We start from the raw sequence: 24246 nt of genomic DNA, 5'->3' as shown, positions 1-24246 counted from the left end.
CTGAATCTAATAGAAGAGTTACTCTCTACTAATCTTCATGAGCCATTCCCCATACCATAAATAGTAAACAGTTGGAGAGGACAAACATTAGCAGCCTAGATAGGATTGAGAATTGAACTGGAAGCTCCAGGCTGATATCTTTTTTACTCCGGAAAGACCCAGGCAGAGGCAGCTATAAAAAAAAAAACACCCTAAAAAGGGGCAACTAGGTGGCACAGTGGATACAACACCGGCCCTGGAGCCAGGAGGACCTGAGTTCAAATCTGGCCTCAGACACATAACACTCACTAGCTGTGTGACTCTGGGCAAGGCACTTAACCCCAGTTGCCTCACATAAAAAAAAACCAAACAAAAACAAACAAAACAAAAAACCCCTAAAAACTCGTGGATAAACCCAGAGCTAAGAATAGAAAACAGTCCTTGACTCCAGGCTCTCAGATTCAACAGGAACAATTGAAAAAGGAAAGTTTTGAGCTTGCTAAGCAGGGCAGGTGATGTGCCAGCATGTAAGAGTGATCTCTCTTACCTATCTGCACATGAAAAATATCACTCTATAGAATAAATGTATTCTAGCAGGACTGGCAACAAAACACATTTCTATAAAGTAAATTCTACTTTCTCAACAACTTCCACTAGAACATCAGAGATATATTCTTATGGCAAAAAGTTCAATAGACCGAGTTGAAAACGGTTGGCAAAAAGGACCAGAACGGTGGTGAGGCCTGAGGCACGCAGTATGCGGAAATACAAGGTATATTTCTGCAACATTTTCCCAGTCAGAAATCTTTTACCCTCACAAAGCTTCCTGGGTATCTGTAACAGAATCAGCCTGTGATGTGCCATGGTAGTAGCTGCCCCTTGATAGCCCATAACGTGTTCAAGTCTAAACATCCTCTAAGTTAATGGTTTTGTCTTAATCAATATTGTAAAGTTCAAAATCCTGAAAACAAATATCCTTCAAACAAGAGGACAGCTGTATATTGTTCAAAATTCCCACCTCCCACCACCAGGCATCTCTGAAAAGCCGAGCTTCAGTGGAAGATGACTCCAAACCTCGGTCAGTGAACATGACTCTCCCCTGCATGAATCTCCTGATGTGTTACAAGTTGGTGTTTCCGTGTGAAGCTTTTCCCGCACACCTCACATTTATAGGGCCTCTCTCCTGTATGGATTCTCTGATGTTTATTAAGGTCAGTGCCCCGACGAAAGCTTTTCCCACAATTCTGGCACATATAGGGTTTCTCGCCCGTGTGGGTTCTCCGGTGTGCACTGAAATGAGAGCTGTTATTGAAGCTTTTCCCACATTCTTCACATTTATAGGGTCTCTCTCCAGTGTGGGTTCTTCGGTGTATGACAAGGCTTGAGCTCTGGCTGAAGCACTTCCCACATTCATTACATTTGTAGGGTTTTTCTCCAGTATGAATTCTCTGGTGGGTACTGAAATTGGAGCGGTCACTGAAGCCCTTTCCACATACAAGACACTTGTAGGGTTTCTCCCCTGTGTGGGTTCTCTGATGTTTGATCAAATGAGAACTTTTGTTAAAGCTTTTGCCACATTCAAGGCATTTATAGGGTTTCTCTACTATACAGGCTCTCTGAAGACCTATATCCTTTTCCTGAACAGAAGTTTGGCTCTCTCTCTCCACTAGTGGGTAGCCCTGATGCCATTCTGACCGAATCACACAAGCCTGTCCCTGACAAGCTAACTGAAGACCATGTTCCCTGGATTTCCCTGCCAGGGTTCTACAGAACTCCATGTTCATGGCAGAATCCTCCCTGGAATCTTCTTCATTCTCAATTTTGATCTCATATCCTGGAAGAAAGAAGAGAAAATGAAATCCCTGATCTAGAGGGTAGTGAATTCAAGGTAAAATCAGTCAGTCAATCCATAAACATTTATTAAGCACCTGCTATCTGCCAGGCACTGGAATTGCAAAAAGAAGCAAAAGATCATCCCTGTTCTCAAAGAGCTTATAATATAGTGGGAGAAATAGCTTGCAAACAAATAAATACAAAGCAAGCTATATACAGGATAAATGGGAAATAACTAACAGGGAAAGCACTGGAATTAAGAGCTGAAGAAGGTTTCCTGTAGGAGGTGAGATTTTAGCTGGAACCTAAAGGAAACCAGGGAAATCAGTGGTCAGAATGAAAGAGGGAGAGCATTCCAGGTATGGGAGACAGCAAGAGAGAATGTCCAGGGCTGGGAGATGGAGTGTCTTATTCATGGAACAGGTTGGAGGCCTTGTGTCATTGGATCAAAGAGTACAAGCCAGGGAATAAAGCATAAGAAGACTAGAAAAGCAGGAGGGGGCTAGGTAAAAAGGGAGAAAGTTTGAAAAATTACACTGACAGTTTCTGTAATTTGTAATTACATTTGAAAATTTGTAATAAGGCAGACTTTTAAAACTCAAAGAAGTTACCATTCTATCTTTTTACATCTACTTCCATATTTAGACTACTGTTTTGGGGTGCAAAGTATCTAGATTAAAAACAAGTTCTAGGTAGCTAAGGGTAGCAGTATCCTTCCACTGTTTATTAACCACTTGTAAGACACTTCTAGGTCTTTGTGGTAATTCCTTCTAAGGATCTCAGAAAACTAGGACTCCCATATTAAGTGTACTGTACACAGTAGGTCCTCCCTAAATATAGAATGACCGAGATACAGAATGGAACCATTCACTAGTATTTTGAAACCCTGAACTAGAAGGGAACAGCAGAGTATGGGATTCTCAGTGTGGGATTCCCTGGTGAGTAGATCTGCCATCAGACTCAAGGGCAGAACCTCTCAACTCTCCCTCCCCTGTCCCAACATAAATTTTGTGATGCTAAATGTGAACTAGATTTTGATAATCATGACTGATGTCAAAATCTAGACTCAGTGAATCAAATTTTTTTTTTTGCTTTTTGGTGACGCAATCGGGATTAAGTGACTTACCCAGGGTCACACAATTTAGTAAGTGTCAAGTGTCTGAGGCCAGATTTGAACTCAGGTCCTCCTGACTCCAAGGCTAGAGTTCTATCCACTGTGCTACCTAGATGCCCCAAACAGTAGTATTTTTTTTCCTTTGGTGAAGCAATTGGGGTTAAGTGACTTGCCTAGGGTCACACAACTAATGTCAAATGTCTGGTCTGAGGTCGCATTTGAACTAAAGTCCTCCTGACTCCAGGCCTCCTGACTCCAGGCAGCCACCTGGCTGCCCCAAGACTCAGTGAATCAAGTAAGACTAGGCAGGAACCAGAGATTTTTTTCCTTTTCATACCCATGAGGTTCTTTGTATGTCAACAATTAGGAAGGACTTTCTCCTTTGACTGGGTTTCAGCTTTCCATCTCCGAACTACTATTTCAAAGTGGAATAATTTCAACCTACATTCATTTATTTTATTCACACAACAAACATTTATTAAAACCTATCAAGTACAATACACAAAAACAAATAGGACACTACTCTTGCCCTTCAGGAGCTTACAATCTAGTAGGGGTGATGAAACATACATACAAATAAGCATAACATGACTCTGTGCATAAGAAGGGTCCAAAGCGCTGAGATAAGATAAGGAAGCAATCTAGTTAAGTGGGAGGAAAGGTCATGAAGGCTGGGTTCTTTTCAGCTGTGCCATGAAGGGGAAGCATGATGTCATAGGCAAAGATGGGGACATATATGACTCAAGTACCTGGAAATGCATGTCATCAGGACTCACTGATTCACAGAATTTTCTGTTAAAAGCTTAATCTAAAAGTCTTTTCCAATTTCTTTTGCTATTAAGATTTGACTTCTTGTTATTTCTGTTATTAAGTTATTATTTCTGTTATAAGTTGTCCAAATATGCTCAGATAACCAGAATTCAAAATTTTTGGCACAGGCTCAAAGGATAAAAGTTTCTGTCTTTCTAGTATTTTTAGGAGATGGAAAATCTCCATTTAAAGGATAAATGCTTTCCCAGGTCCTACTATTCCATGCCTCTTATACAATGTTCTCTACCTAGTAGGTGTTATATAAATGTTTAATGATTGAGTGATTCTTTTATATTACATTTTTTCCCTTGATAATGTTCCTGTCAACTTGTGCTATTTCTTAGTATTCACTATTATTCACCTGGCCTAATCTTATTCTTCCTCTGGGAGCTATTTTCCCTTTTAGCTCTTTATGAAGTGTTTCATTTAGTAAACCTGATTTATTACTTTCAATGCTACAAATCAAAACAGCAACTTTTTCTTGTGCCTTAAAACTTTCACTAGACAATATTCATCTTTCTCATTTTCTCTTACCTTACATGAGGCAACATTTCATTAGCAGAATCTTCAAAACCCCAAGTTCCATGATAGCTGAAATCCTACTGTTGGCTGTTCTCCTCACCTGTGTGATTATATCTTGGAATATTCCTCTCCTTGAAAGCTTGTAGACTCGAGGTCCACAGTCGTTCCCTTTGATCCAGTTGGGTAATCAGATTTGGTTTGGGAACAGGAAACCCTGTCCATAAGGAAGGTCAATGCTCAGTAAAAGGAAGAGAACAAATTCCATTAACATACACAATTGGCCTCCAAATAAGAGAGTAAGTTCAGAGTCCAGAAATGTAACATGTCATTTCCTCTCTGGAACCTTCCAGAGAGGCCAAGAACCCAAGGTGAAAAAAATATGATTGTTAGGTTTGAGAACTTTGAGAACATCTAACAGAATACACACGCCCTAATATGATTTTAGCCATTAATGCTGAAAGGTTACACAACAGTTCAAAAGGCACAGCCCTTTCCCTTTAGGGATTTACAACCTACAGTAGAAGACTGACTTTATTCATCTATTTTTTGCAGGGAGGCAATCGGGATTAAGCAATTTGCCCAAGGTCACACATTTAGTAAGTGGCTAAGGCCACATTTGAACTCAGGTCCTCTCAGGGCCACTGCTCTATTCACTGTACCACCTAGCTGCCCCAAGACTCATTTTAACTAAAACAAAAGGATGTGGCAGACAGTCAACCATTTACACATCAATAGGTTTTGGTTCATAAAAGGAAGATATGAATAATTTGGTTACTTCAAAACAGAATGGATGGCTGTGTAAACAGTTATATCAATATCAGTTATTTGGGAAAAGTTCCTAAGAGAAGGTAGGATTTTAAGTGTTTTTGATTGATAGAAAGGAATTTAGTAAACTAAGAAATCCTAATCACAAAGAGTTGCATAAGAAAAGACTTTGGGGTGGGAGTAGAAATGGATAAAGAAGGCCTTGAGTAGGTTTTCCTGATGGTCAGATAATACAAAAATGAGAAATAAAGGACATTAAATTAAGCAAGTGAGAAACTTGAAGATGAAGTAGAAAATCTTGTTCCTGAAGCACAATGCTGCCCTTTCCATTAGACTGACATTAGTGATTAGTAGAGCATACATTGGGAGCCCATTATCCAATAGGAGTGATAGATTTTAATGGATTCCATCTCTTACCCAGTCTCCCTCATGACCAATGGCACATGCTGTGAGACTGCCAGATGAGACTAGAGATGCAACCTGTGACTAACAAAGCTATTTACTGGCTCACAGGGGAACTGATCCATGACTATGCTCTTATTATCATGTTATAGAGCAGAAGCTCTTATCCTTTGGCAGTCAGGTGAAGCCTATGGACCCCTAGTTATACAGCATATAAGAGGTGACTATAGAAGGTGTCACTATAGATGTGGTCTGTAAGACAGACAAATTGGCCAGGTTCAGTAATGGAGACCAGGTATGATAGCACACTCCAACTATACCTGCTACTGGGGCAGGCTGAGGCTGATGGATCTCTTGAGGTTGGGCGTTCTGAGCTACAGTACGGAAAAAGACAATTCAGTGCCCCATATGAAGTTTGTACTGATGGTGAGGACCCCCAGAGCCAGGGGTTACAAGGTTACCCAAAGGAGGTATATGAACTGGCCTAGGTCAAATATGGAGGTCAAAGCTTCCGTACTGATCAGCAATGGGACTGGGCCTATGAGTGACCACTGTACTTCCAGTCTGGGAAAGATAGACCCAGTCTCCAAAAAAAAAAAAGTAACAGAATATTAATGTGGTATCTTAAATATCTCCTATATTATCTGGACTACTCATATGCCCCTTTGAATTGTTAGTTACCTTGTTATGTATATGTCTTATCTCTTACAACTTAGACCAGAAGCCCCTTATACCTCCTCCTAACTCCATCACTCAGGACAGTGCCTTGCACATAACGTTCGTCTATTAAATGTTTATTGACTGATATACACTGGGGTAAAGTAGTGAGGAAAAAAGGGAGAATATGTAAGAATGACACCTCTAGACACAGCAATACCCAAGCATCATAGACCTCAAAGGTTTTAAGCCAAAGGGAAAACACAGGCTTTACTTAGCAGAATCATGTTACCATATTTTTCCTGCAGGACATCCCTATAGTGTTCTCTTTGAACTGGATCCAGGCGCCCCCATTCCTCCTGGGAGAGGTACATAGTCATGTCCTCAAACGTCACTGGCATCTGCAAAAATCATGTAACTCCATTCAGTCATAGCTACCTCAATGTTCAGTCTTGGTCCTGGCTTATGGTGAGCATCAAAACTCTCAAAATGATCTACAATCCTATCACTAACAGCCCAAGAATTCCTGGGATCACTTTTGATTCTCCTACATGTAGTGATTCTCACTACATATCTGCGTTTTCTTTTTAAACTTTAAAAATTTTTTAAAATTAATTTATTTTTAGTTTTCAACATTCACTTCAATAAGCTTTTGAGTTTTAAGCTTTCTCTGTCTCCCTCCCCTCCCCCTCCCCAAGACAACGTGCAATCTGATATAGGCTCTACATATACATTCTTATTAAACATATTGTCACATTAGTCATGTGAATTAGAACCAATAGGAGGAACCACAAGAAGAAATAAAACAAAACAGAAGAAAAAAAAGAACAAATAGTATGCTCCAATCTGCATTCAGAGTCCATAGTTCCTTCTCTGGATCTGGACAGCATTTTCCAACATGAGACTTTTGGAGTTGTCTCAGATTCTTGCATTGCTGAGAAGAGCTAAGTCTATCAAAGTTAATCATCGCACAACACAGCTGTAACTGTGTACAATGTTCTCCTGGTTCTGCTCACTTCACTCAGCATCAGACCATACAAGTCTTTCCAGGTTTTTCTGAAGTCCACTTGCTCAATAGCACAATAATATTCCATTACATTCATACACAACTTGTTCAGCCATTCCCCAATTGATGGGCATCCTCTCAATTTCCAACTCTTTGCCACCACAAAAAAAACTGGTATAAATATTTTTGTACATGTGACTCCTTTTCTCGTTTTTATGATCTCTTTGGGATACAGCCCAAAGAAGCTATACTACATAACTATTCTGTAGCTAAATCTTGAAACTTTGACTTTCATGTTGTTCAGTCATTTTAGTAATATCCCACTCATTGTGACCCCACTTGGGGTTTTGTTGGCAAAGATACTGGAGTGGTTTGCCATTTCCTTTTCCAGCTCATTTTACAGATGAGGAAACTGAGGCATATAGGGTTAAGTGATTTGCCTAGGGTCACATGGCTAGTAAGTATCTGAGGCCAGATTTTAACTGAGGAAGATGAGTTTTCCTAACTTCAGGCCTAGCACTCTACCCACTTGCCCCCTAGCTGCCTTCATGCTACCTGCTACATCTTTGTCTTCTCCATCTTTGTACAACAGTCAGGTCACATTGATCTCCTGCTTAGACTCCCTGTCTCAGGGTCTTTCTGTTACCTCATTCTTTCATTCCCTTTTCTTTGTTGTTTCTCACTTCTCACCCTCTTTTCCACCAATGCCTGAGGCTTCTTTGCCCGTATATTCCCCAGTCCTGCTGACAGCTCTCAGAGCAAAAGAAATTGCTACCAGGTTCTACAGCAAGGACTACCTAGCAAGACTTGGAATGTGTAGGAAATATGGATAATCTGGCTAGAGCAGAAACATTTCCTTGGACCTAGGACAAAGTATGACTGTGCCAGGAGGCTGACAAACTGATATGAAAAATGAGAAGGCAACGCACTGGGGCAAGACCCAAAGCCGCCATATGAACACTCTGGAAGAAAACCTGAAACATTCAGAAAAAGCCAGACAAGCCTGATGATATGTTGGAATGGATGAAGGAGACTTAGTTGACCTTCCCTAAGGTGACAAGTGGCTGCCAGGAGCAGCGGAGAGTGATAGAACAATACGGTTCACTAGCATAAAACAATGAGAGACTCAAACTGATTTTTTTTTTCTTTACAGACGGAGATGTTGTAGGGGAAGAGAATGGTGAGGGGGGAGGTTTCAGGAAAGATGAAGACAGAAATCTGCATCTTACAGCTTAAAGTTTTGTTTGGATTAATGTGTATAGAACGATTTTTTTTTTAAAAATCTCATTTGCTAAGAAGACTGATTCCTCCCAAGAATCAGTCCCCCTTAACACACACACACACACACACACACACACACACACACACACACACATATGAAACATGGTCCATTTAGGATTCAGTTCAACATGAAGCCTACTGGCCCACAATTCTTGGCTACCTTTTTGAGCCAGCCCAAACCAGTAAAACTCAGAGGCCAAGCAGAATCAAACACTTTGAGCCTCAGTTCAAGTAATATGTACTTGAGTTTATTACTTGAATCCTGTATTATCAAAGATGGTTAATTCTAGGATAACAAGATACCTTGAGACTATTTTGGACCCAAGTTCCCAGGAAAACTAACCTCTGAATTCTGAAATAACATCTATTATTTATTTTAGAGGTAAAAATAGAGATGGGCTGAGATAGGGTGAAGTGGAGTGGGAAAACATGATTTACCTGGGACCAGGCAGAGATTAATGCAGTTGCTGTTTCCTGTTCTCTAGTACTCTCCTCACTGAAGAGGGCAGAAACCTGGGAGGCAGGTGAACCTATGGAAGGAGAACAGTCTTAATTGAGTCATACCTTGCTCAGGGCTGCCCGTTCTCTTCACTGAGTTCAAGATGTCTATCCTAAACCATAAAGTTTGTCTTAGCCCTTCACCACATGCTGTTCTGATGCCACATGCCTGACCAAAGTGCTGGGCAGGACCACTAAATTCTTTTTGTTTTTGTTTCTAATACATTTTTATTTATTTTGTTAAATATTTCCCAATTGCATTTTAAGAAATTACCCCTAAACTCTTACCTCATACTTAGTTCTATGTCTGTAATCATAGAATCAGATACAGAGCTGGAAGAAACCTCAGAAGCCATCTAATCCAACCTCCTCGTTTTTCAAATGAGGAAACTGAGGCCCAAGAAAGTTACACAACTTGCCCAAGATCACAAAAGTTACAAGCGTCTGTGGTGTGATTTGAACTGAGGTCCTCCAATTAGAGCCAATGATCTTTCCATTATGACATCTCCTAATCTTGTCCATTTCCCACTGAACCCACACACTTGCCCCGATTCTTCCCATGTATCCTCTTTTCCTTTCCCTTCATGATACCTACTCCTTTCCTTCCCAAGGAAGGGCAGTTTCTCACCTCTCTTTGGTCGAAGTTGGAGATTCTTTTTAGATCTATGGTTGGGTAGTTCCTTTGGTCCGGGGCAGGAGTTCTGCGCTCCCTCCTCTTGGGACCTCGCCTCTTGCTGCACGGTTCCCTGGAATATCAAAGATTCCTGTGCTGTTCCCTGAGGCACTTTCTCTTCAGAGAGCACCTCCAGTCCTGGCACAGTGACTGTAATCTGGAAACAGCCCACATCCCTTCTTCTGTTACAAAAGAATCTGGAAAATTCAGAACTAGATTCCCCCAGGTCCTTCTCAATCCTTTATCACCTTTAAGATCCTTTTCACCTTTCCCCTCACTTCAAACTCCGTTTCTTCACTTTTTATTCTTTTCCCTCTACTCTCTAGTCTGTTTTTTTCTCTTAGTTATAATCCTTTGCTTCTCACATTTCACTCTTTGCCCAATTACATTTTCTACTCTCTGTGACTGCTAGAATCTCTTATTCTTCTGACGCTTCCTAGTTTGTTTCTTAGAGTTTAGTTAGAATTTACTTGGTGCAGAATTTACTAGATACAGAAACAATCAAGGGCCTCTACTAAGGTAAAAGGTATGATGAATCAGGTAGAGTTGGAATTGCCTGGCCCTGGTCCTGGTCCCAGCCCCAGCCCTACTCTTTTTTTTTTTGCCAGGCAATTGGGGTTAAGTGACTTGCCCTGGGTCACACAGCTAATAAGTGTCAAGTGTTCGGTCTGAGGCCGGATTTGAACTCAGGTTCTCCTGACTTCAGAGCTGGTGCTCTATCCACTGCGTCACCCAGCTGCCCCCCCTGCCCTATTCTTTCTGTAGATGCTATTAAGTCAGTGATCTTGAAATCCCTACCTCAGGGTAAATTTGTGGCAAACAGACATAGAAAAATGTTAAGGAATAATTGGGGGTACTGAGAGGTACAGCCTCAACCTTAACTACTTAACTTTTTACAAACCATTCCTTTCTGTCACTTTTAGAGAAAAGAGTCATGAAGTAGCTAGACAATGAATCTGACCCAGTATCATATTTCTAATGCTTTTATGAGAGTAATTCCCATTTTTTGGGAACTGTACCAGTCACATTTTTGTTTGATTCCATGATACCTTCTTTCCTTCTGTTAAAAACACTGTGTAGCATATATTTAAGTAACATTTTATTAATATATTTTGTTTTATCCCAAGAGATTTTCCAACAAACACCCAAACCATACCACCACAAAGTATGTTCTCCAAAAAGTTATACAAAACGACTTAATTGCAATTCACAGTACATGACACTTTCCAGTTTTGATATTTATCAACTTAACAAAATGGAAAGATGTACCATTAACTTTGATAATCTGGTACCAGTACTGTCTTCCAGCATACATTTATTTTTAGAATTAATATTAATTTGATTCTGAGAGCTTAAGAATCTTGCAATATCACTGAAATTATGAAATATCCTAGTATGCCACAAAACTCACAGGTTGGAAGTCATTTTCTCACACTCCATCAGCTAATTCCCTTAGCACTTCTGGGTCACTGCTGCCTATGTTTCTATTCACTAATGGGATGCCTGGTTCTACCCTTCTTTGCTCTGTGATAAAACAACTATTAGGAAAGTTTGGTTAGTGATTGGAAAAGACAATACTGAAGTATCAGAAGAGAAAGACATAGATGAGTGTTTTTCCCTAAAGAAAGCACATCTCTAACTGAATAATAAAATCAATGATAGTAAGATTTGCTTAATTAATGTAAACTAACTTTATAGTCAACTTTTCGGGAATGCACCTGTTCCGTTAAACAAGAAACACCATTGCACAACATTACCCAGGGGAAAATGATGACCAGGTCTAGGGGAGAGGGAAACTTAAGTCAATCAACAATATAGGGCACATAGGCACTATGGGAAGATACAAAAAAAGGAGAGGGTATAATTTCCAACTCCATGGAAGTTATTTCTTGAAAATAAAACAAGAGGAAATGAACACAGAATAGGAAAGAATTTTTTTCCTTTTCCCTCAGTTCTGTGTGGACTTGTTTGGGTTGGGTGCAATTCTGATGGTAAACCAGGCGCAAACTCTGATCTTGGCCAGCCCTCAGTAAAATTATAGTACAGGTTGAAAGAGTCTATAATTTTAAGATCTCAACTGGCAGTGCCTGCCTAAAGAGCTTAAGAATTGTAAGGGATCAAAACTGGAATGGATCCCATCTCTTGTTAATACTCCAAGTCCTCAGAATTAAAATCTCTTCCTCACCCGTAGCCTCTGTTTCCTGGGCTCTCTCTGCAAACCCTCGACCAGGACCACTGCCTCCTCACCACTCTCTGGATGCTGTTCCCGTACCCAAGTCTGGATCTCCCCTGGCAAAACTGTCAGGAACTGCTCCAGCACCAATAGCTCCAGGATCTGCTCCTTCGTACGCAACTCTGGCCGCAGCCACCGACAACAGAGCTCCCAGAGGCGGCTGAGAGCCTCCCGGGGTCCAGCCACCTCCTGATAGCAAAACAGCCTAAAGAGCTGACGGAAGGTCTCAGGACTGGGATCATTCCTTTGCAAAGGTGCCTCCTCTTCCCAAGGGAAATCTTCTTCCACCTTCACAATAAGGATGTCTTCCTGTTCCAGTGGAGATTGGAGCTGCAGGCCAAGGGCTGTAGCCATAGTCCTGAATGGAACCAACTCTGCCACAGGGCTCTGAAGATCAGCTGTCTCCGTTATGGGAACCGCAGGGCCCTTGTGAAAGGAACTTTTTTTTTTTCTCTTTGGGGCTCTGAAGAAGAAATAGCAAAATCTGTGAAATCACAGGTCTAGTTCTTATTCTCATCCCTCTCTTACTTCCACTATGGCCATGGAAAGGCCACTTAAGTAAGGCCCAGAGAAGTTTTCTTATTTGCAAAATAAGATTGCATTAGATGATATGGTAGAAAGAGCACCCAAGTCAAAGGACTTGGGTTCAAAATCTATCTCTAATACTACTGGTGTGACTCTGGACAAATCACTTTAACGTGCTAGGCCTCAATTTCCTCATCTGTAAAATGAAGGAGTTGAACTAAATTAGCGACTCTTAAGGTGGGATCTATGGATAGATTTCAGTGGGTCCATGGGCTTGGATGGGGAGAAAAAAACATCACATCTTAATTTTCACTAAACTCTAACTGAAACAGTGTTTCCTTCAATTATTTAAAAAATATTATTCTAAGAAGGGGTCCACCAGACTGCCAATGAGGAGGAAAGGAAGGAATAAGCATTTATCAAGCACCTACTGCATGCCAGGCACTGTTGTAATACTACTACTACTACTACTACTACTACTACTACTACTACTACTAATAATAATAATAGCTAACATTTATGTAGTGTTTACTACAGGCCAGGTACTGCATTAAGCACCTTACAATTATTATCTCATATGATCCTCACAGCAACCACCAGAGAGCTAGGTGCTGTTATTAACTCCATTTTACAGTATAGGAAACTGAGGCAAAGTTAAGTGACCTGCCCAGAGTCACAAAGATAGTATGTGTCTGAATCTGAACTCAGGTCTTCCAGGCCTAATACGCTCTCCACTACACTATCTACTATACCTTTCTGCCTCTCACATGAAACGTTATAACACAGGAAACTGAGGCACACCGAGATTAAGTGACTTGTCTGAGGCCAGGTTTGAACTCATTTTCCTGACTCCAGGCACTGAACTACCAGCTGCCCTCAGTTTTCTCATCTGAAGGATGGGCCGATATAAGCTCGTTATCAAATAGGACATTCGGTACATGCCATCTATCATCACTCCTCCCTAGGGTGTTTTTTCCCCCCTTCTCTCCTCTCCTCCCTCCACGTTCCAGTGAGAAGGTCATGGGTCACGGCTCGGCGCGGGGGCCGACGCCCCGGCATCGGGCCCAGGGAGGGGAGGGGCAGAGCGCACGGTCCGTCCCGGATCCGGGTCCCTCCCCCTCCCCCACTCACCGCTCGGGAGGCGTAGGCCCGGGCGAGGGCGGAGAGAGGGAGCCTCGGGCCTCGGCCTCGGGGCGGGGTGGGGCGGGAGGCCGAGGTGGAGGGCTGAGCTCCCCGGCTCGCAAGGCGGCCTGAGAGGGAGCGCGGGAGCGCGTGGAGCCTCGACTTGACCCGCCCCGCTCTCCTTTCCGGCCGGCCGCCCCTCCGAGAAAGAACCCCGCCTCCGAGCCCGGGCCTGCCCGGCTGCGGTTCGGCCCGCTCTCCGTTGGGTCCGAACGGGCCGAACTACAGGGCTGTGACTGACTGGCTCGACCGGGGGTGTCAGGGGTAGAGAATGAGGGGAGACGACTCGCTCTGGTACGGGGCATTCTGGGTAATGTAGTTCCGCTGGCGCTCACACGCCCCCTCCCACCTCCTAACGGGGCGCGCACGGTGCGCTGCGGGCTCTCTTCCCGCCAGCCTCAGTATGAAAAGCGCTATCATCTTTTTGATGTTTGCCGTTTGTTTATTGTATTTCTATAGGTCGTCGTTCTTCCTAAAATGTTATAGCTCATTACATATAGCAAAACCGTGAATCACTGTCTCGTCTTTAAATATGAATTATATAGACCAACAAGTATTTATTGAGCACCTTCTATGTGCCCAGCAATGCGCTAAGCCATGGGAATACAAGTACAAAGACGGAAACTATCCCTACCCTCCATGAGCTTACATTCTAAACTAAGGAGACAAGTACACATGAAAATACATGAAGCATAAGTAATGATATATACACAAACATAGCCAAAGCAGTTAGATAGTAAGTAATTTGGGAGGGAGAGTATTAGCAGGTGGGAGGATCAGGAAGGGCTTCATTTGGACTATGGTGCAGGGGCTGTATCTTAAAGGAAGAGGGGCTATGAGCAGGGATGAAGAGGGAATGCATTCCGGAATGGGGGATGGCCAGTAGAAATGCTCTGAGAGGGGAGATGGAGGATACTGAATGAGGAACAGAGAGAAGACTAACTTGGCTGGATCACAGAGGGCAGAAGTAATGTCCAATGAGTTTGGAAAGATCAGCTGGGGCCAGGCTAGGACTTTAAAAACCAAACGGATCTATAGTCATATGAAAAAATGCTGTCAATCACTGTTGATTAGAGAAATGCAAATCTAAACAACTCTGAGGTATCACATCACACCTATCAGATGGGCTAACACAACAAAACGGGAAAATGATAAATGTTGGAGAAGATGTGGGAAAGTTGGAACACTAATGCATTGTTGGTAGAGTTGTGAACTGATCCAACCATTTTGGAGAGCTATTTGGAACTATGCCCAAAGGGCTATAAAACTGCATACCCTTTGACCCAGCAATACCACTTCTAGGTCTGTATCCCAAAGAGATCATAAAAAAAGGGGGAAAGACCCACACGTACAAAAATATTTATAGGAGCTCTTTCTGTGGTGGCCAAGAATTGGAAATTGAGGGGATGCCCATCAATTGGGGAATGGCTGAACAAGTTGTGGTATATGAATGTAATGGAATACTATTGTGCGATAAGAAATGATGAGCAGGCGGACTTCAGAAAAACCTGGAAGCACTTATTTGAACTGATAGTGAGTGAAATGAGCAGAACCAGGAGAACATAGTACACAGTAACAGCCACATTGTGTGATAACTGACTTTGATAGACTTAGCTCTTCTCAGCAATACAAGGATCTGAGACAACTCCAAAAGACTCATGATGGAGAATGCTATCCACATCCAGAAAAAGAACTATGGAGTCTGAATGCAGATGGAAGCATACTGTTTTCTCTTTTTTTGTTGTTTTGTTTCTTCTTTCTCATCTTTCCTCCCATTCATTCTAATTCTTCTTTACAACATGACTAATGTGAAAATATGTTTAATAAGAATGTATATGTAGAGCATATATCACATCGCATGCCATTTTGGGGAAGGGGAAAGGAATGGAGTTGGAGAAAATTTAAAACTCAAAAGTTTATGGAAGTGAATGTTGAAAATTAAAAATAAATTAATTTTTTAAAAAGATACAAATTCAAACTGAAAAAAATAAAAAAAACAAATGGAGAATTTTATATTTTATTTCTAGAGGTAATAAGAATCCACAGAAGCTTATGGAGTACTGGGGTTACACAGTTAAATTTGCACTTAAGGAAAATTACCTTGGTGGCAATGTGTAAAATAAAATGCAGCAGTGAGACTTTAGGCCAGGAGACCAGTTAGGAGGATGTTGCAATACTCTAAGTGAGAGGTCATAAAGACAATATTTATGTGAGTGGAGAGAAGGGGTCAGATGTAAGAGATACCATGCAGGTAAAAATGTCAAAACTTGGTAACTGATTGGATATGCTGGGTGCCATAAAATATGGAATCTAGTATAATGCTGAGATTACAAACCTGAGATGCTGAAAGATGCTGGTGCTTTTGACATAAGGTTTAGAAGTAAAGATAATGATTCAGTAAAGATAATGCTGAGTTTAAGATATCTCAGAGACTTCCAGTTTAAAATGTCAGTGAGCAATTGATGATTGTAACTGAAGCTGAGGGATTGGGGAAAGAAGGGAATATAAAATCAGATGAAAAAAGGAAAGCAGCTCCAAAAAAGTTTATGGAAGACGTGAGAAATCTGGGGAGCACTCAATTGCAATAATGGATAGTGGTCCATTTCCAAGATTAGGATACATTTGCAGGTGCAGCACCAAGGGAGTGCTCCTCAAACCAAAGCTCCCTAATATCTCCCTGTTTCAATCAACTCCCAAATTAATTCAACAAACTTCCACAGCAATATTTCTGAGGGCTAAGGATCCCTTTTCCATAGATTGTTAGAACTGGAAAGGACCTTAGAGATACCCAAATCAAGCCTTTCCTTTTGCAGATTAAGAAAAGGATGTCAGTAGATAGAGAGCCGGTCTCCTGGTCAAAAAGACCTGGTTTCAGGTGCCTTCTCTGATATAGCATAACTATGCAAGCCTGAGCAAATCACAGAATCTCTGTGTCCTCAGGGAACTCTCTTAAACTCCTAAATTGCAGAGAAAGTGCATATCTGCATTGGAAAAAATTCTTTGCTAGAGGAAGAAATCACATGTTTGGAAAGAAAGAAAAAGGAAGTAAAGGAGGGAGGGAGGAAGGAAGAAAGGAAGGAAAGTAGAACGGAAGGGAGGGAGGAAGTCAAGTGATTTGGTCAAAGTCTAAACTAATTAGTGTCAATAATGAGATTATACAAATTACATTTGTATATTATACAAAATTATATTTTGTATACTTCCTTCCAAAAGCCAAGGGGATACTGAGTGTGGCTCGATTTTGTGCTATGGAAGAGTTTCTATAGAAACCACTCCAGGCTACAATTAATCTGCAAATCTGATCCTGGTCTTTCATAATCTGGACCTTAAATGATAACAACTTAATTAGGATTTCAGAAATGAATTCTTACCTTCCTCGGGTTCTCTTGAACTAATTTCTCAGTCTCCTTTACCTTTTTAGAGTTGAAAAACAAAAAAGGGGGAAAAAACAATTTAAGTGTAAATAAGCAAGTTTCCTTGGCTATATTGATGTTCAATGTTAAGTTTTTAATAAAACATGATTTTAAAAAAAAGAACAAGAAGGAAAGGTCTGAGAAAGGAACTCAGAGCATATCTAATCTTTTCTGAATGGCAGCATTATAAAAAATCTTTATTTTTTATTTCTTTTTGTTAATTTTTATTGTCTAAGGGAGGGGTATCAGGGCCATTTCACTCATAAAGAGATTATTGAGCTGGCTGAAACCTGTGCCATGGGATATGAAAATTTACTTAAGGCCTCACATGTTCCTCAGATAAGAAACCAAAAAGGGAGTAAAGGCTTCCCAAAATAACTTGACTTGCCTTATTTGAGGAAGGATCCCAAATGTCAACTGTAGCTGACTCCTTGGTTATTCTGGTGACAAGTTAATTCCTTTCCTCTCAGTCACCCCATTGTGAACCCTCTAAATGTAGTTTAGTCATAACATGACATAGTTTACCTTTAAAGTCTATTTAACCATGTTTGTTTCCTTAGGTGATATATGAGATTACGATTCTGTTTAAGTTCATCCAGTTTTGATGTCATTGAAAAAAGCATGGGATTATGAATCTGTTTTAACTTTTATAGCCTAAAAGAATGTATGAGATTGCAATATGTGAAAGAATTTATTTCTTTGTCCCTCTAATGTAATTTTCTCCATTAAAGCTTGTCATAAACTCTAATCTGGGTTCAGAGTTATTTTTATAAATCCAGAACCTGTGCTTAAGCATAATAAAACCCAGGTCTTTACCTCTATAATTTCTACATTGTGGTAGATTTATTTCAGCAGTAGTAACCTACAGAAACTCAAAGAGGAGTAATTTCTCTCATATCAGCAGAAAATCATCCTACCAATCTAAGGATATAAGGTGGAATAGAGACAGTGTGTTGTTGTTATTATTTGTCCTTAGTTTTCAAAGAGGACCAATGACATCATGGGGTGATGTCTTGACTTGAGAGTGAATTGGATTTAAGTGAGGCAGAGTTGCACAAAGTCATCAGCCTCATTTTCTCTTCCTGAAGGCATCAAAGTCCAGTGGCAAGACAAAATTCAAGATGAGTGGCAATGGACCCAGATGCAGTGGATGACTTTGGCATCTTCAATGTCTGACCAAACTCTAAGTGCTCCACAGGTCCTACTTCAGGTGCCTTCATGGCCATTGAAACTAATTGTTCTCATCTGCCCATTCTGCCAGGTGAAGTCTTCATATGCTTGGGGTAGATATCTCCTTAATTCACCAACAAGTCTGAAGCATGTTGGTTCTCCTCAACCTGGTGTAGGCCATCTACTGAGATGATTTTACCAGGGTGTGGACACTGTGCAAGCTACAGGTGAGAGTTGGGTAGCAGGTGGACACCAAAGGTGGATGAGTAGCCCTGAAAAGGGCTTGGCAAGCCCCCCACACCAGATGTGCTAGTCTTCCCAGAATACTTCAGAGACAGTCTAAATTGAAATAGAAAAATAGCACTTACCTGGGAGTCAGAGGATCTTGACTGTTGGGGCTCTGCCATTTCTAGTACCATCTCTGTGACCTTGGGAAAGTCACTTGATACAATAATATCTAACCTGACACTTTGGCAAGGTTGTCACGAGTCTCCAATGAGATGGTGGAAGTTAGAGCATTTTTGAAACTGTAAAAGGGTCATACCAATGTAAGTTGTTGTTATGGTTAGGCTATAAAGATAATTTCAGATTCATTAAACTATTAGTTCACAGGCTACAGGGTGAATTGATCGGTGCCAGTAGAAAAGAAAGCTTATGGTGACTTTTTCTTAAACAGATTTTGTGCAGATATGTTTTAACACTGACAGAAATATCCCAATGACTACCTAACCCGAGGAGCAAGGTATACACGTTCATCTACGTTAAGAAAAACCACTGAATAGAGTGACAAAGATAGTTTCATTTTATCTCTCCGTCTCTAGCATTTAGCAGGATACCTGGCACACAGTCAGTGTTGAACAGGTGTTTGTTGAATTAAATTACATGACACTTTCCACTTGTGGACAGTCAAGTTTGGGGATTTCAAGGAATACCGACAAAACTTTGCACCAAAGTGGACTGTGCCACACACAATAAAAGGATGGAAGATTTGTGTGTCCTGAGCCTCACAGCTACTGAGGGCCCCTGCTTTGGCTTGAAAGTGAAATTGCACTCTGCATAGCTGAATCCCGGGCAACCAGCCCAGCCCAGACAACTTATACTGGATGGAATACACACACATATAAGGGAGCTGTGAGGTTTTAAAACAACAAGTCAATCAACATTTATTAAGCATCTACTGTGTGCTAAGTGCTGGGGATACAAAAAGCAGCAAAAAAGCAGTCTCTGCCTTGAAGGAGCTCACAATCTAAAGTCTACAGATGTAGAAAAAAAAGGTACTGAATTCTCAAATATGGGGTGAAGAAACTCACTTGTCTTTGAATACTCCAGCTTGAATAGATGAAAAAACCCTAAACCCAGACATTGGATGAATTCCTTTGGAATCTGGGGTTGTACTCATTGAGTATTCATACTTCACTATCTACAAGTCCTTTCTGCTCAGCTGGGTGAAGGAAGAATAAACTAACCCGACTATCTCAACACCTTTGTCCTTTGTTTACAGAAAGGTACAAAGTGCACCTTAACTTCAATAGGATGATACCGACATCATCCTTTGCGTTTGACCTGAGTTCTGTGGCCTTTTAGCATTGTCTTTTCTTACATCGTTGTAATCATTATGTATATTGTCTCTTGGCTTTGTTTTCTTTTTTTTTTTAAGTTTTTGCATAGTTGATTTATGCTCTGATGAAAAATTATCTTCACGGATAAACATCTTCTGTAGTGCCTTTTATTCCTTCTGTTGTGAAATTTCCAGCTCATTTTTTGCCAGCGCTGACATTTGCCTTTCAGTACCCCTGTCTTTCTTCATTCTGTTTTCTTGATGTCCTTTTCTTCTCATACAGGCCATGCCTTGCAAGTCTGTGCTTTGGTTCATTTTTCTTTGCATAGTCAAGGAAATCGTAAATATGCCAAAGCCTGTTGTTTTGCCACCACCAAAATAGGTTCTGAATCCAAAGACAAAAATGATGTCTGGAGTTGTCTTGTATATCTTGGACAGTTTTTCTCGAATTTCAGTCTTGAGCACAGTGGCCTTTCCAGGATGAAGGGCATCTGTTTACGCTGAAGAAGTCTGTTTGTCATGAACTTCCTGGTTCTGATGGTTAAGGTGTCATTCATGGTGGCAGCCAGCTCCTCAAGCAGCAGGAGAGGGAAAGTTTGGGTTTACTTTCTTCACTCTCCATCACTTCATACAAGTCATCCCATATTTCTCTAAATTATTCACATGTGTGGTTAGTTATGGGAATTTTTGGCAAGGCCTACAGTCCTTAGAGATGAAAAACCAGTGGTAACATGCCAGTACTTACAGGTGAGTATAATAATGTTTTTAATGCTTCACATTTTTTTATTTTTTTATTTATTTCATTTTTTTTAGGCAATAAAGAACTTTTAATAGTGGAGGTGAAAATGGTAGAGGGCATCAAGAAACACTTGAACCTTACTCACATCTGAATTGATTCAAAGAGGGAAAATATATGTACATAACTAATTGCTGATAGATATCTCTCTAACCCATCAGGGCAAGTAGGAGGAGTAGGGGGAAAGGGAAAGGCAGGGTGATAAAATGCAGAGCAGATAAAAGAAAGCTATGGTCAGAAGCAAAACAGACTTTAGAGAAGAGAGAATATAAAAGAGATAGAGAAGGATAAACAAAAGAAAATAGGATAGAAGGAAATGCATAGTTAGTACTCATAACTGTGAATATGTAAGGGATGAAATCATACACACCTGCATAGAAGCAGATAAATGCTTCATATTTTTAAATTGATCACTGTGAGAGGAAAAAAACTCCACCACTTTATTAAGATTATCAATAGGACAAAATTTGGAACCAAAGCAGAAGCATTGTCCATTACGGAAATATTAAGATTTCCATTCTTGCAAAAGTTAAAGTAGTAATTAAGTTTTCCATAATACACAACAAAATTTATTTCACACCTTTTCATCTCTCACTGGAAATTTTATTTTGTATTTCAGATACTATGAAGATGGAGGTTTAATTTAATTCAATTCAATAAACAATTATTAAGCATCTACTATGTGCCAGGCAAGGCACTGTGCTAAGACCCGGGGATACAAATAAGAAAAACAAAGACAGTCCCTGTCCCCAAGATCCAATGCAAAGGACAATGTTGGTATTATTCTGTTGAATTTAAAGTACATTTTGTGCCCATATGTAAACAAAGTACCATCCAATTAAAGTTAAAGTGTCCTTTGTTCCTTTCTGTAAACAAATGATAAAAGACCAAGGTGCCCTTGCAGGAAGGTTAAGTTACAAAAATAATAGGGAAAACAACACAGCAAAGGAAGCTGAAAGTTTCAGAGCCATCTATAAAGAAAGGTTTTGTTGTTGTTGAGTTGTGTCCAACTCTTCATGATCCCATTTGGGGTTTTACTTGAGACGTAAAACAGTAACCCATAATTCTATATTGTCCCAGGAAGTTGATATTTAAAATATCAAAATAGGAAACATTTGTGGGGCTGGTGAACAGGTATTTCACCCTAACCTCACCCCAAGTGAACTATCCAGGGACCAACTTGTGAAAAGTTTTATTGCCAGAAAGTTGCCAGAAAGCTGGAATATTTTAACCATGGCAACCAATGAAGAAAACATTTTAATGTCCTTCAGATCTGTGTGGCTGCTCCCTCCCACTTCTTCAGTGATGGTAGTAGAGCACTGGGAAAGAGGCTTGCTAAGGAACACAATTTTTAGACATTTATAAATGTAGGTACTCTAAATAGGAGATATTTGTCCAATGACCAAGGAATTGACATACTGTTGGAAGAAATGACCCATATCACTGTTGATATGTTTGTAATAAACAAAAACAAAAGACAAAAGCAAGTTGCAATTAAATAAAAAGGTAGGTTCACAGGCTCTTGGAGAAGCAAAGGAGTTTGAGGAGTTGTTCTCAATAAGGAACATATTTCATGATATCCTTAATGATCTCATCCTGCAGTGCTTGCACGAGCATAAGAAAAAAAGATCATCATGCAGTTAACTGTAGTTATGTGCCAAGATCTTGTGGAGAATGAAGAGAAAGTCTATTATGAAGAGTTTGACAACAGCCTCCAAATAAAGTCAATATATACTTTGATACTTGGTGACTTCAGAACAAAGGGGGGGCCAGGGGAAGATGGCGAAAAATATGTTGGGAAATGTGACTCAAGTCTGAGGAAAGAGGTAAAAAGCAAAGGTTCATAGAAATATATATAATTAAGATCAATATATAATTAATACTTTTTTCCAGAATAAAATTGGAAGGTGCTGGGTACTGTGAGCACTGAACATCACAAAAAAATGCCTTGACTCTCCCACTGCTAGAGACTACCTTCTCTCTGAGATTACCTTCTCTATTTTCTCTCTCTCTCTCTGTGTCTCTGTCTCTTCTCTATCTTTCTCTGAGATTACCTTCTCTATTTTCTCTCTCTCTCTGTGTCTCTGTCTCTTCTCTATCTTTCTCTCTCTCTCTCTCTGTCTCATACACACACACACTCGTATACACACATATATGTAGTATATATGGATATATATGTGTATATACACATATGCATATATATTGTATTTTTTACATGTATTTAGAAATCATTTTTTGCCCTTTTTTATATCCTCAATACTTAACACAGTGCTAGGCCCATGGTAAATACTTAATAAGGGCTTATTGACCAGGTAACTAATACATAGTCCAGACCAGTAAATTTGTCAGTGTGAGGATTTTTCTTTTTTTTTTTTAAATTTTTTGGTTACATTTTAAGTTTCCAACTGTTTCTCTCCCTCCCTTCCCACCATACACTAAAGAAAGCTACCATTTGACACAGATTTATAAATATATACAAAACAATACTATGCATATTTCTACTTATCAGTTCTTTCTCTGGAGGTAGATAGCATTTTTCTTCATAGGTCCTTTGTAATTGATTTAAACATTTTTAATACTCACAATTATTCTTTGAACAATATTGCTACTACTGTATACTATGTTCTCTTGGTTCTGCTCATTTCACTTTTCATTATTTCATGTAAGTCTTTCCATGTTTTTCTAAAATCAACCTGCTTATCATTTCTTATAGCACAGTAGTATTCCATCACAATCATATACCACAACTTGTTTAGCCATTCCACAATTAGTAGGCTACCTCTCAATTTCCAATTCTTTGCCACCACAAAGAAAATTCCTACAAATATTTTAGAACAGGGGTGAGGAACCTGTGGCCTTAAGGCCACATGTGGCTTTCTAGGTCGTTAAGGGCAGCCTTTTGACTGAATCCAAATTTTACAGAACAGATCCTTTTATTTTTATCAATATGTTTTTGTTAGTCTTTTATATTTTTATTTTATTTTTAAAGTGAACATATATAAAATACTAAAGAATAAAATAAGTTTCAATGAAATAATCCTCCCAGATTGACCAGCACAATTAGAACATTAGTAAGCCATAAGGGTTAAATTGATGGCTGCTACACTCATTATTTAGTTCTAACTTCTCCCTCCTGACTGGCACCACTACCACACATGGCTGGTTGTTGAGAGTTTATGTGGGTTGAATACACCAGTCTGTTATCAACACCAGTTTGTAATCAGCTTTTGACCATGGTGCACTGCATTTCTGTTTGAAGTGGAATTTTTTAATAGTTGCACAGCTCAACAGTATTTTTTAATTCTGTATGCTCCTCATGTCAAAGAAGACCAAGGGAACACTGAAGGAAAAAAACATTTTTTAATGAAGATTGGGAATTGCAATATTATCTTGTTTCTGCTAAAGATAAGATGATTTGCTTGTTTTGTGATACTGCAATATCAACATTAAAGAAATTCAACACTCATCAGCATTATAACACCCATAAGGACCAAAAATATTCTAAATTAGAGGGAGAGGTGTAAAAGGTTGTATTGCAGAAATTAAAAGCTGAAAAGCAAAAGCAAAGACAATTCTTTCAAGCAGGAATAAGACCTGGAAATAATGCCACTGAAGCAACTTATAAAGTAGTTTATACACTTGGGGGAAAAGGGAAGCCATTCAGTGATGTAGAAACGGTGAAAGAATGCATTGTCAAGGGGGGGGGGAGTTGACAGAAGGGAGGGCAGATTGGGGAGAGGGGTATTCAGAATGCATGCTGTTTTGGGGTGGGGGAGGGGAGAGATGGGGAGAACTCAAAATACTGTGGAAGTGAATGTTGAAAACTAAA

At 40.1% G+C, this 24246-nt stretch overlaps 1 protein-coding gene across 1 annotated transcript; it reads right to left on the bottom strand.

Annotated features, from left to right (window-relative positions):
* Window positions 1–332: 332 nt before the first annotated feature.
* On the bottom strand, window positions 333–13475 carry ZNF500 (zinc finger protein 500). Its single transcript, XM_027839325.1, has 7 exons — window positions 13430–13475; window positions 11726–12236; window positions 9496–9613; window positions 8808–8899; window positions 6375–6483; window positions 4359–4472; window positions 333–1813 (listed from the first exon to the last, which is right to left on the bottom strand). The coding sequence occupies exons 2-7, from the start codon at window positions 12125–12127 to the stop codon at window positions 1059–1061; spliced, it is 1590 nt and encodes a 529-aa protein (XP_027695126.1). The 5' UTR covers window positions 12128–12236; window positions 13430–13475; the 3' UTR covers window positions 333–1058.
* Between the last annotated feature and the right edge of the window lie 10771 nt (window positions 13476–24246).

This window comes from Vombatus ursinus, unplaced genomic scaffold (assembly GCF_900497805.2).
Source record: "Vombatus ursinus unplaced genomic scaffold, bare-nosed wombat genome assembly UNPS02014832.1, whole genome shotgun sequence".
In the NCBI taxonomy this organism is placed as follows: Eukaryota; Metazoa; Chordata; class Mammalia; order Diprotodontia; family Vombatidae; genus Vombatus; species Vombatus ursinus.
This window is presented reverse-complemented; position numbering and strand designations above follow the sequence as displayed.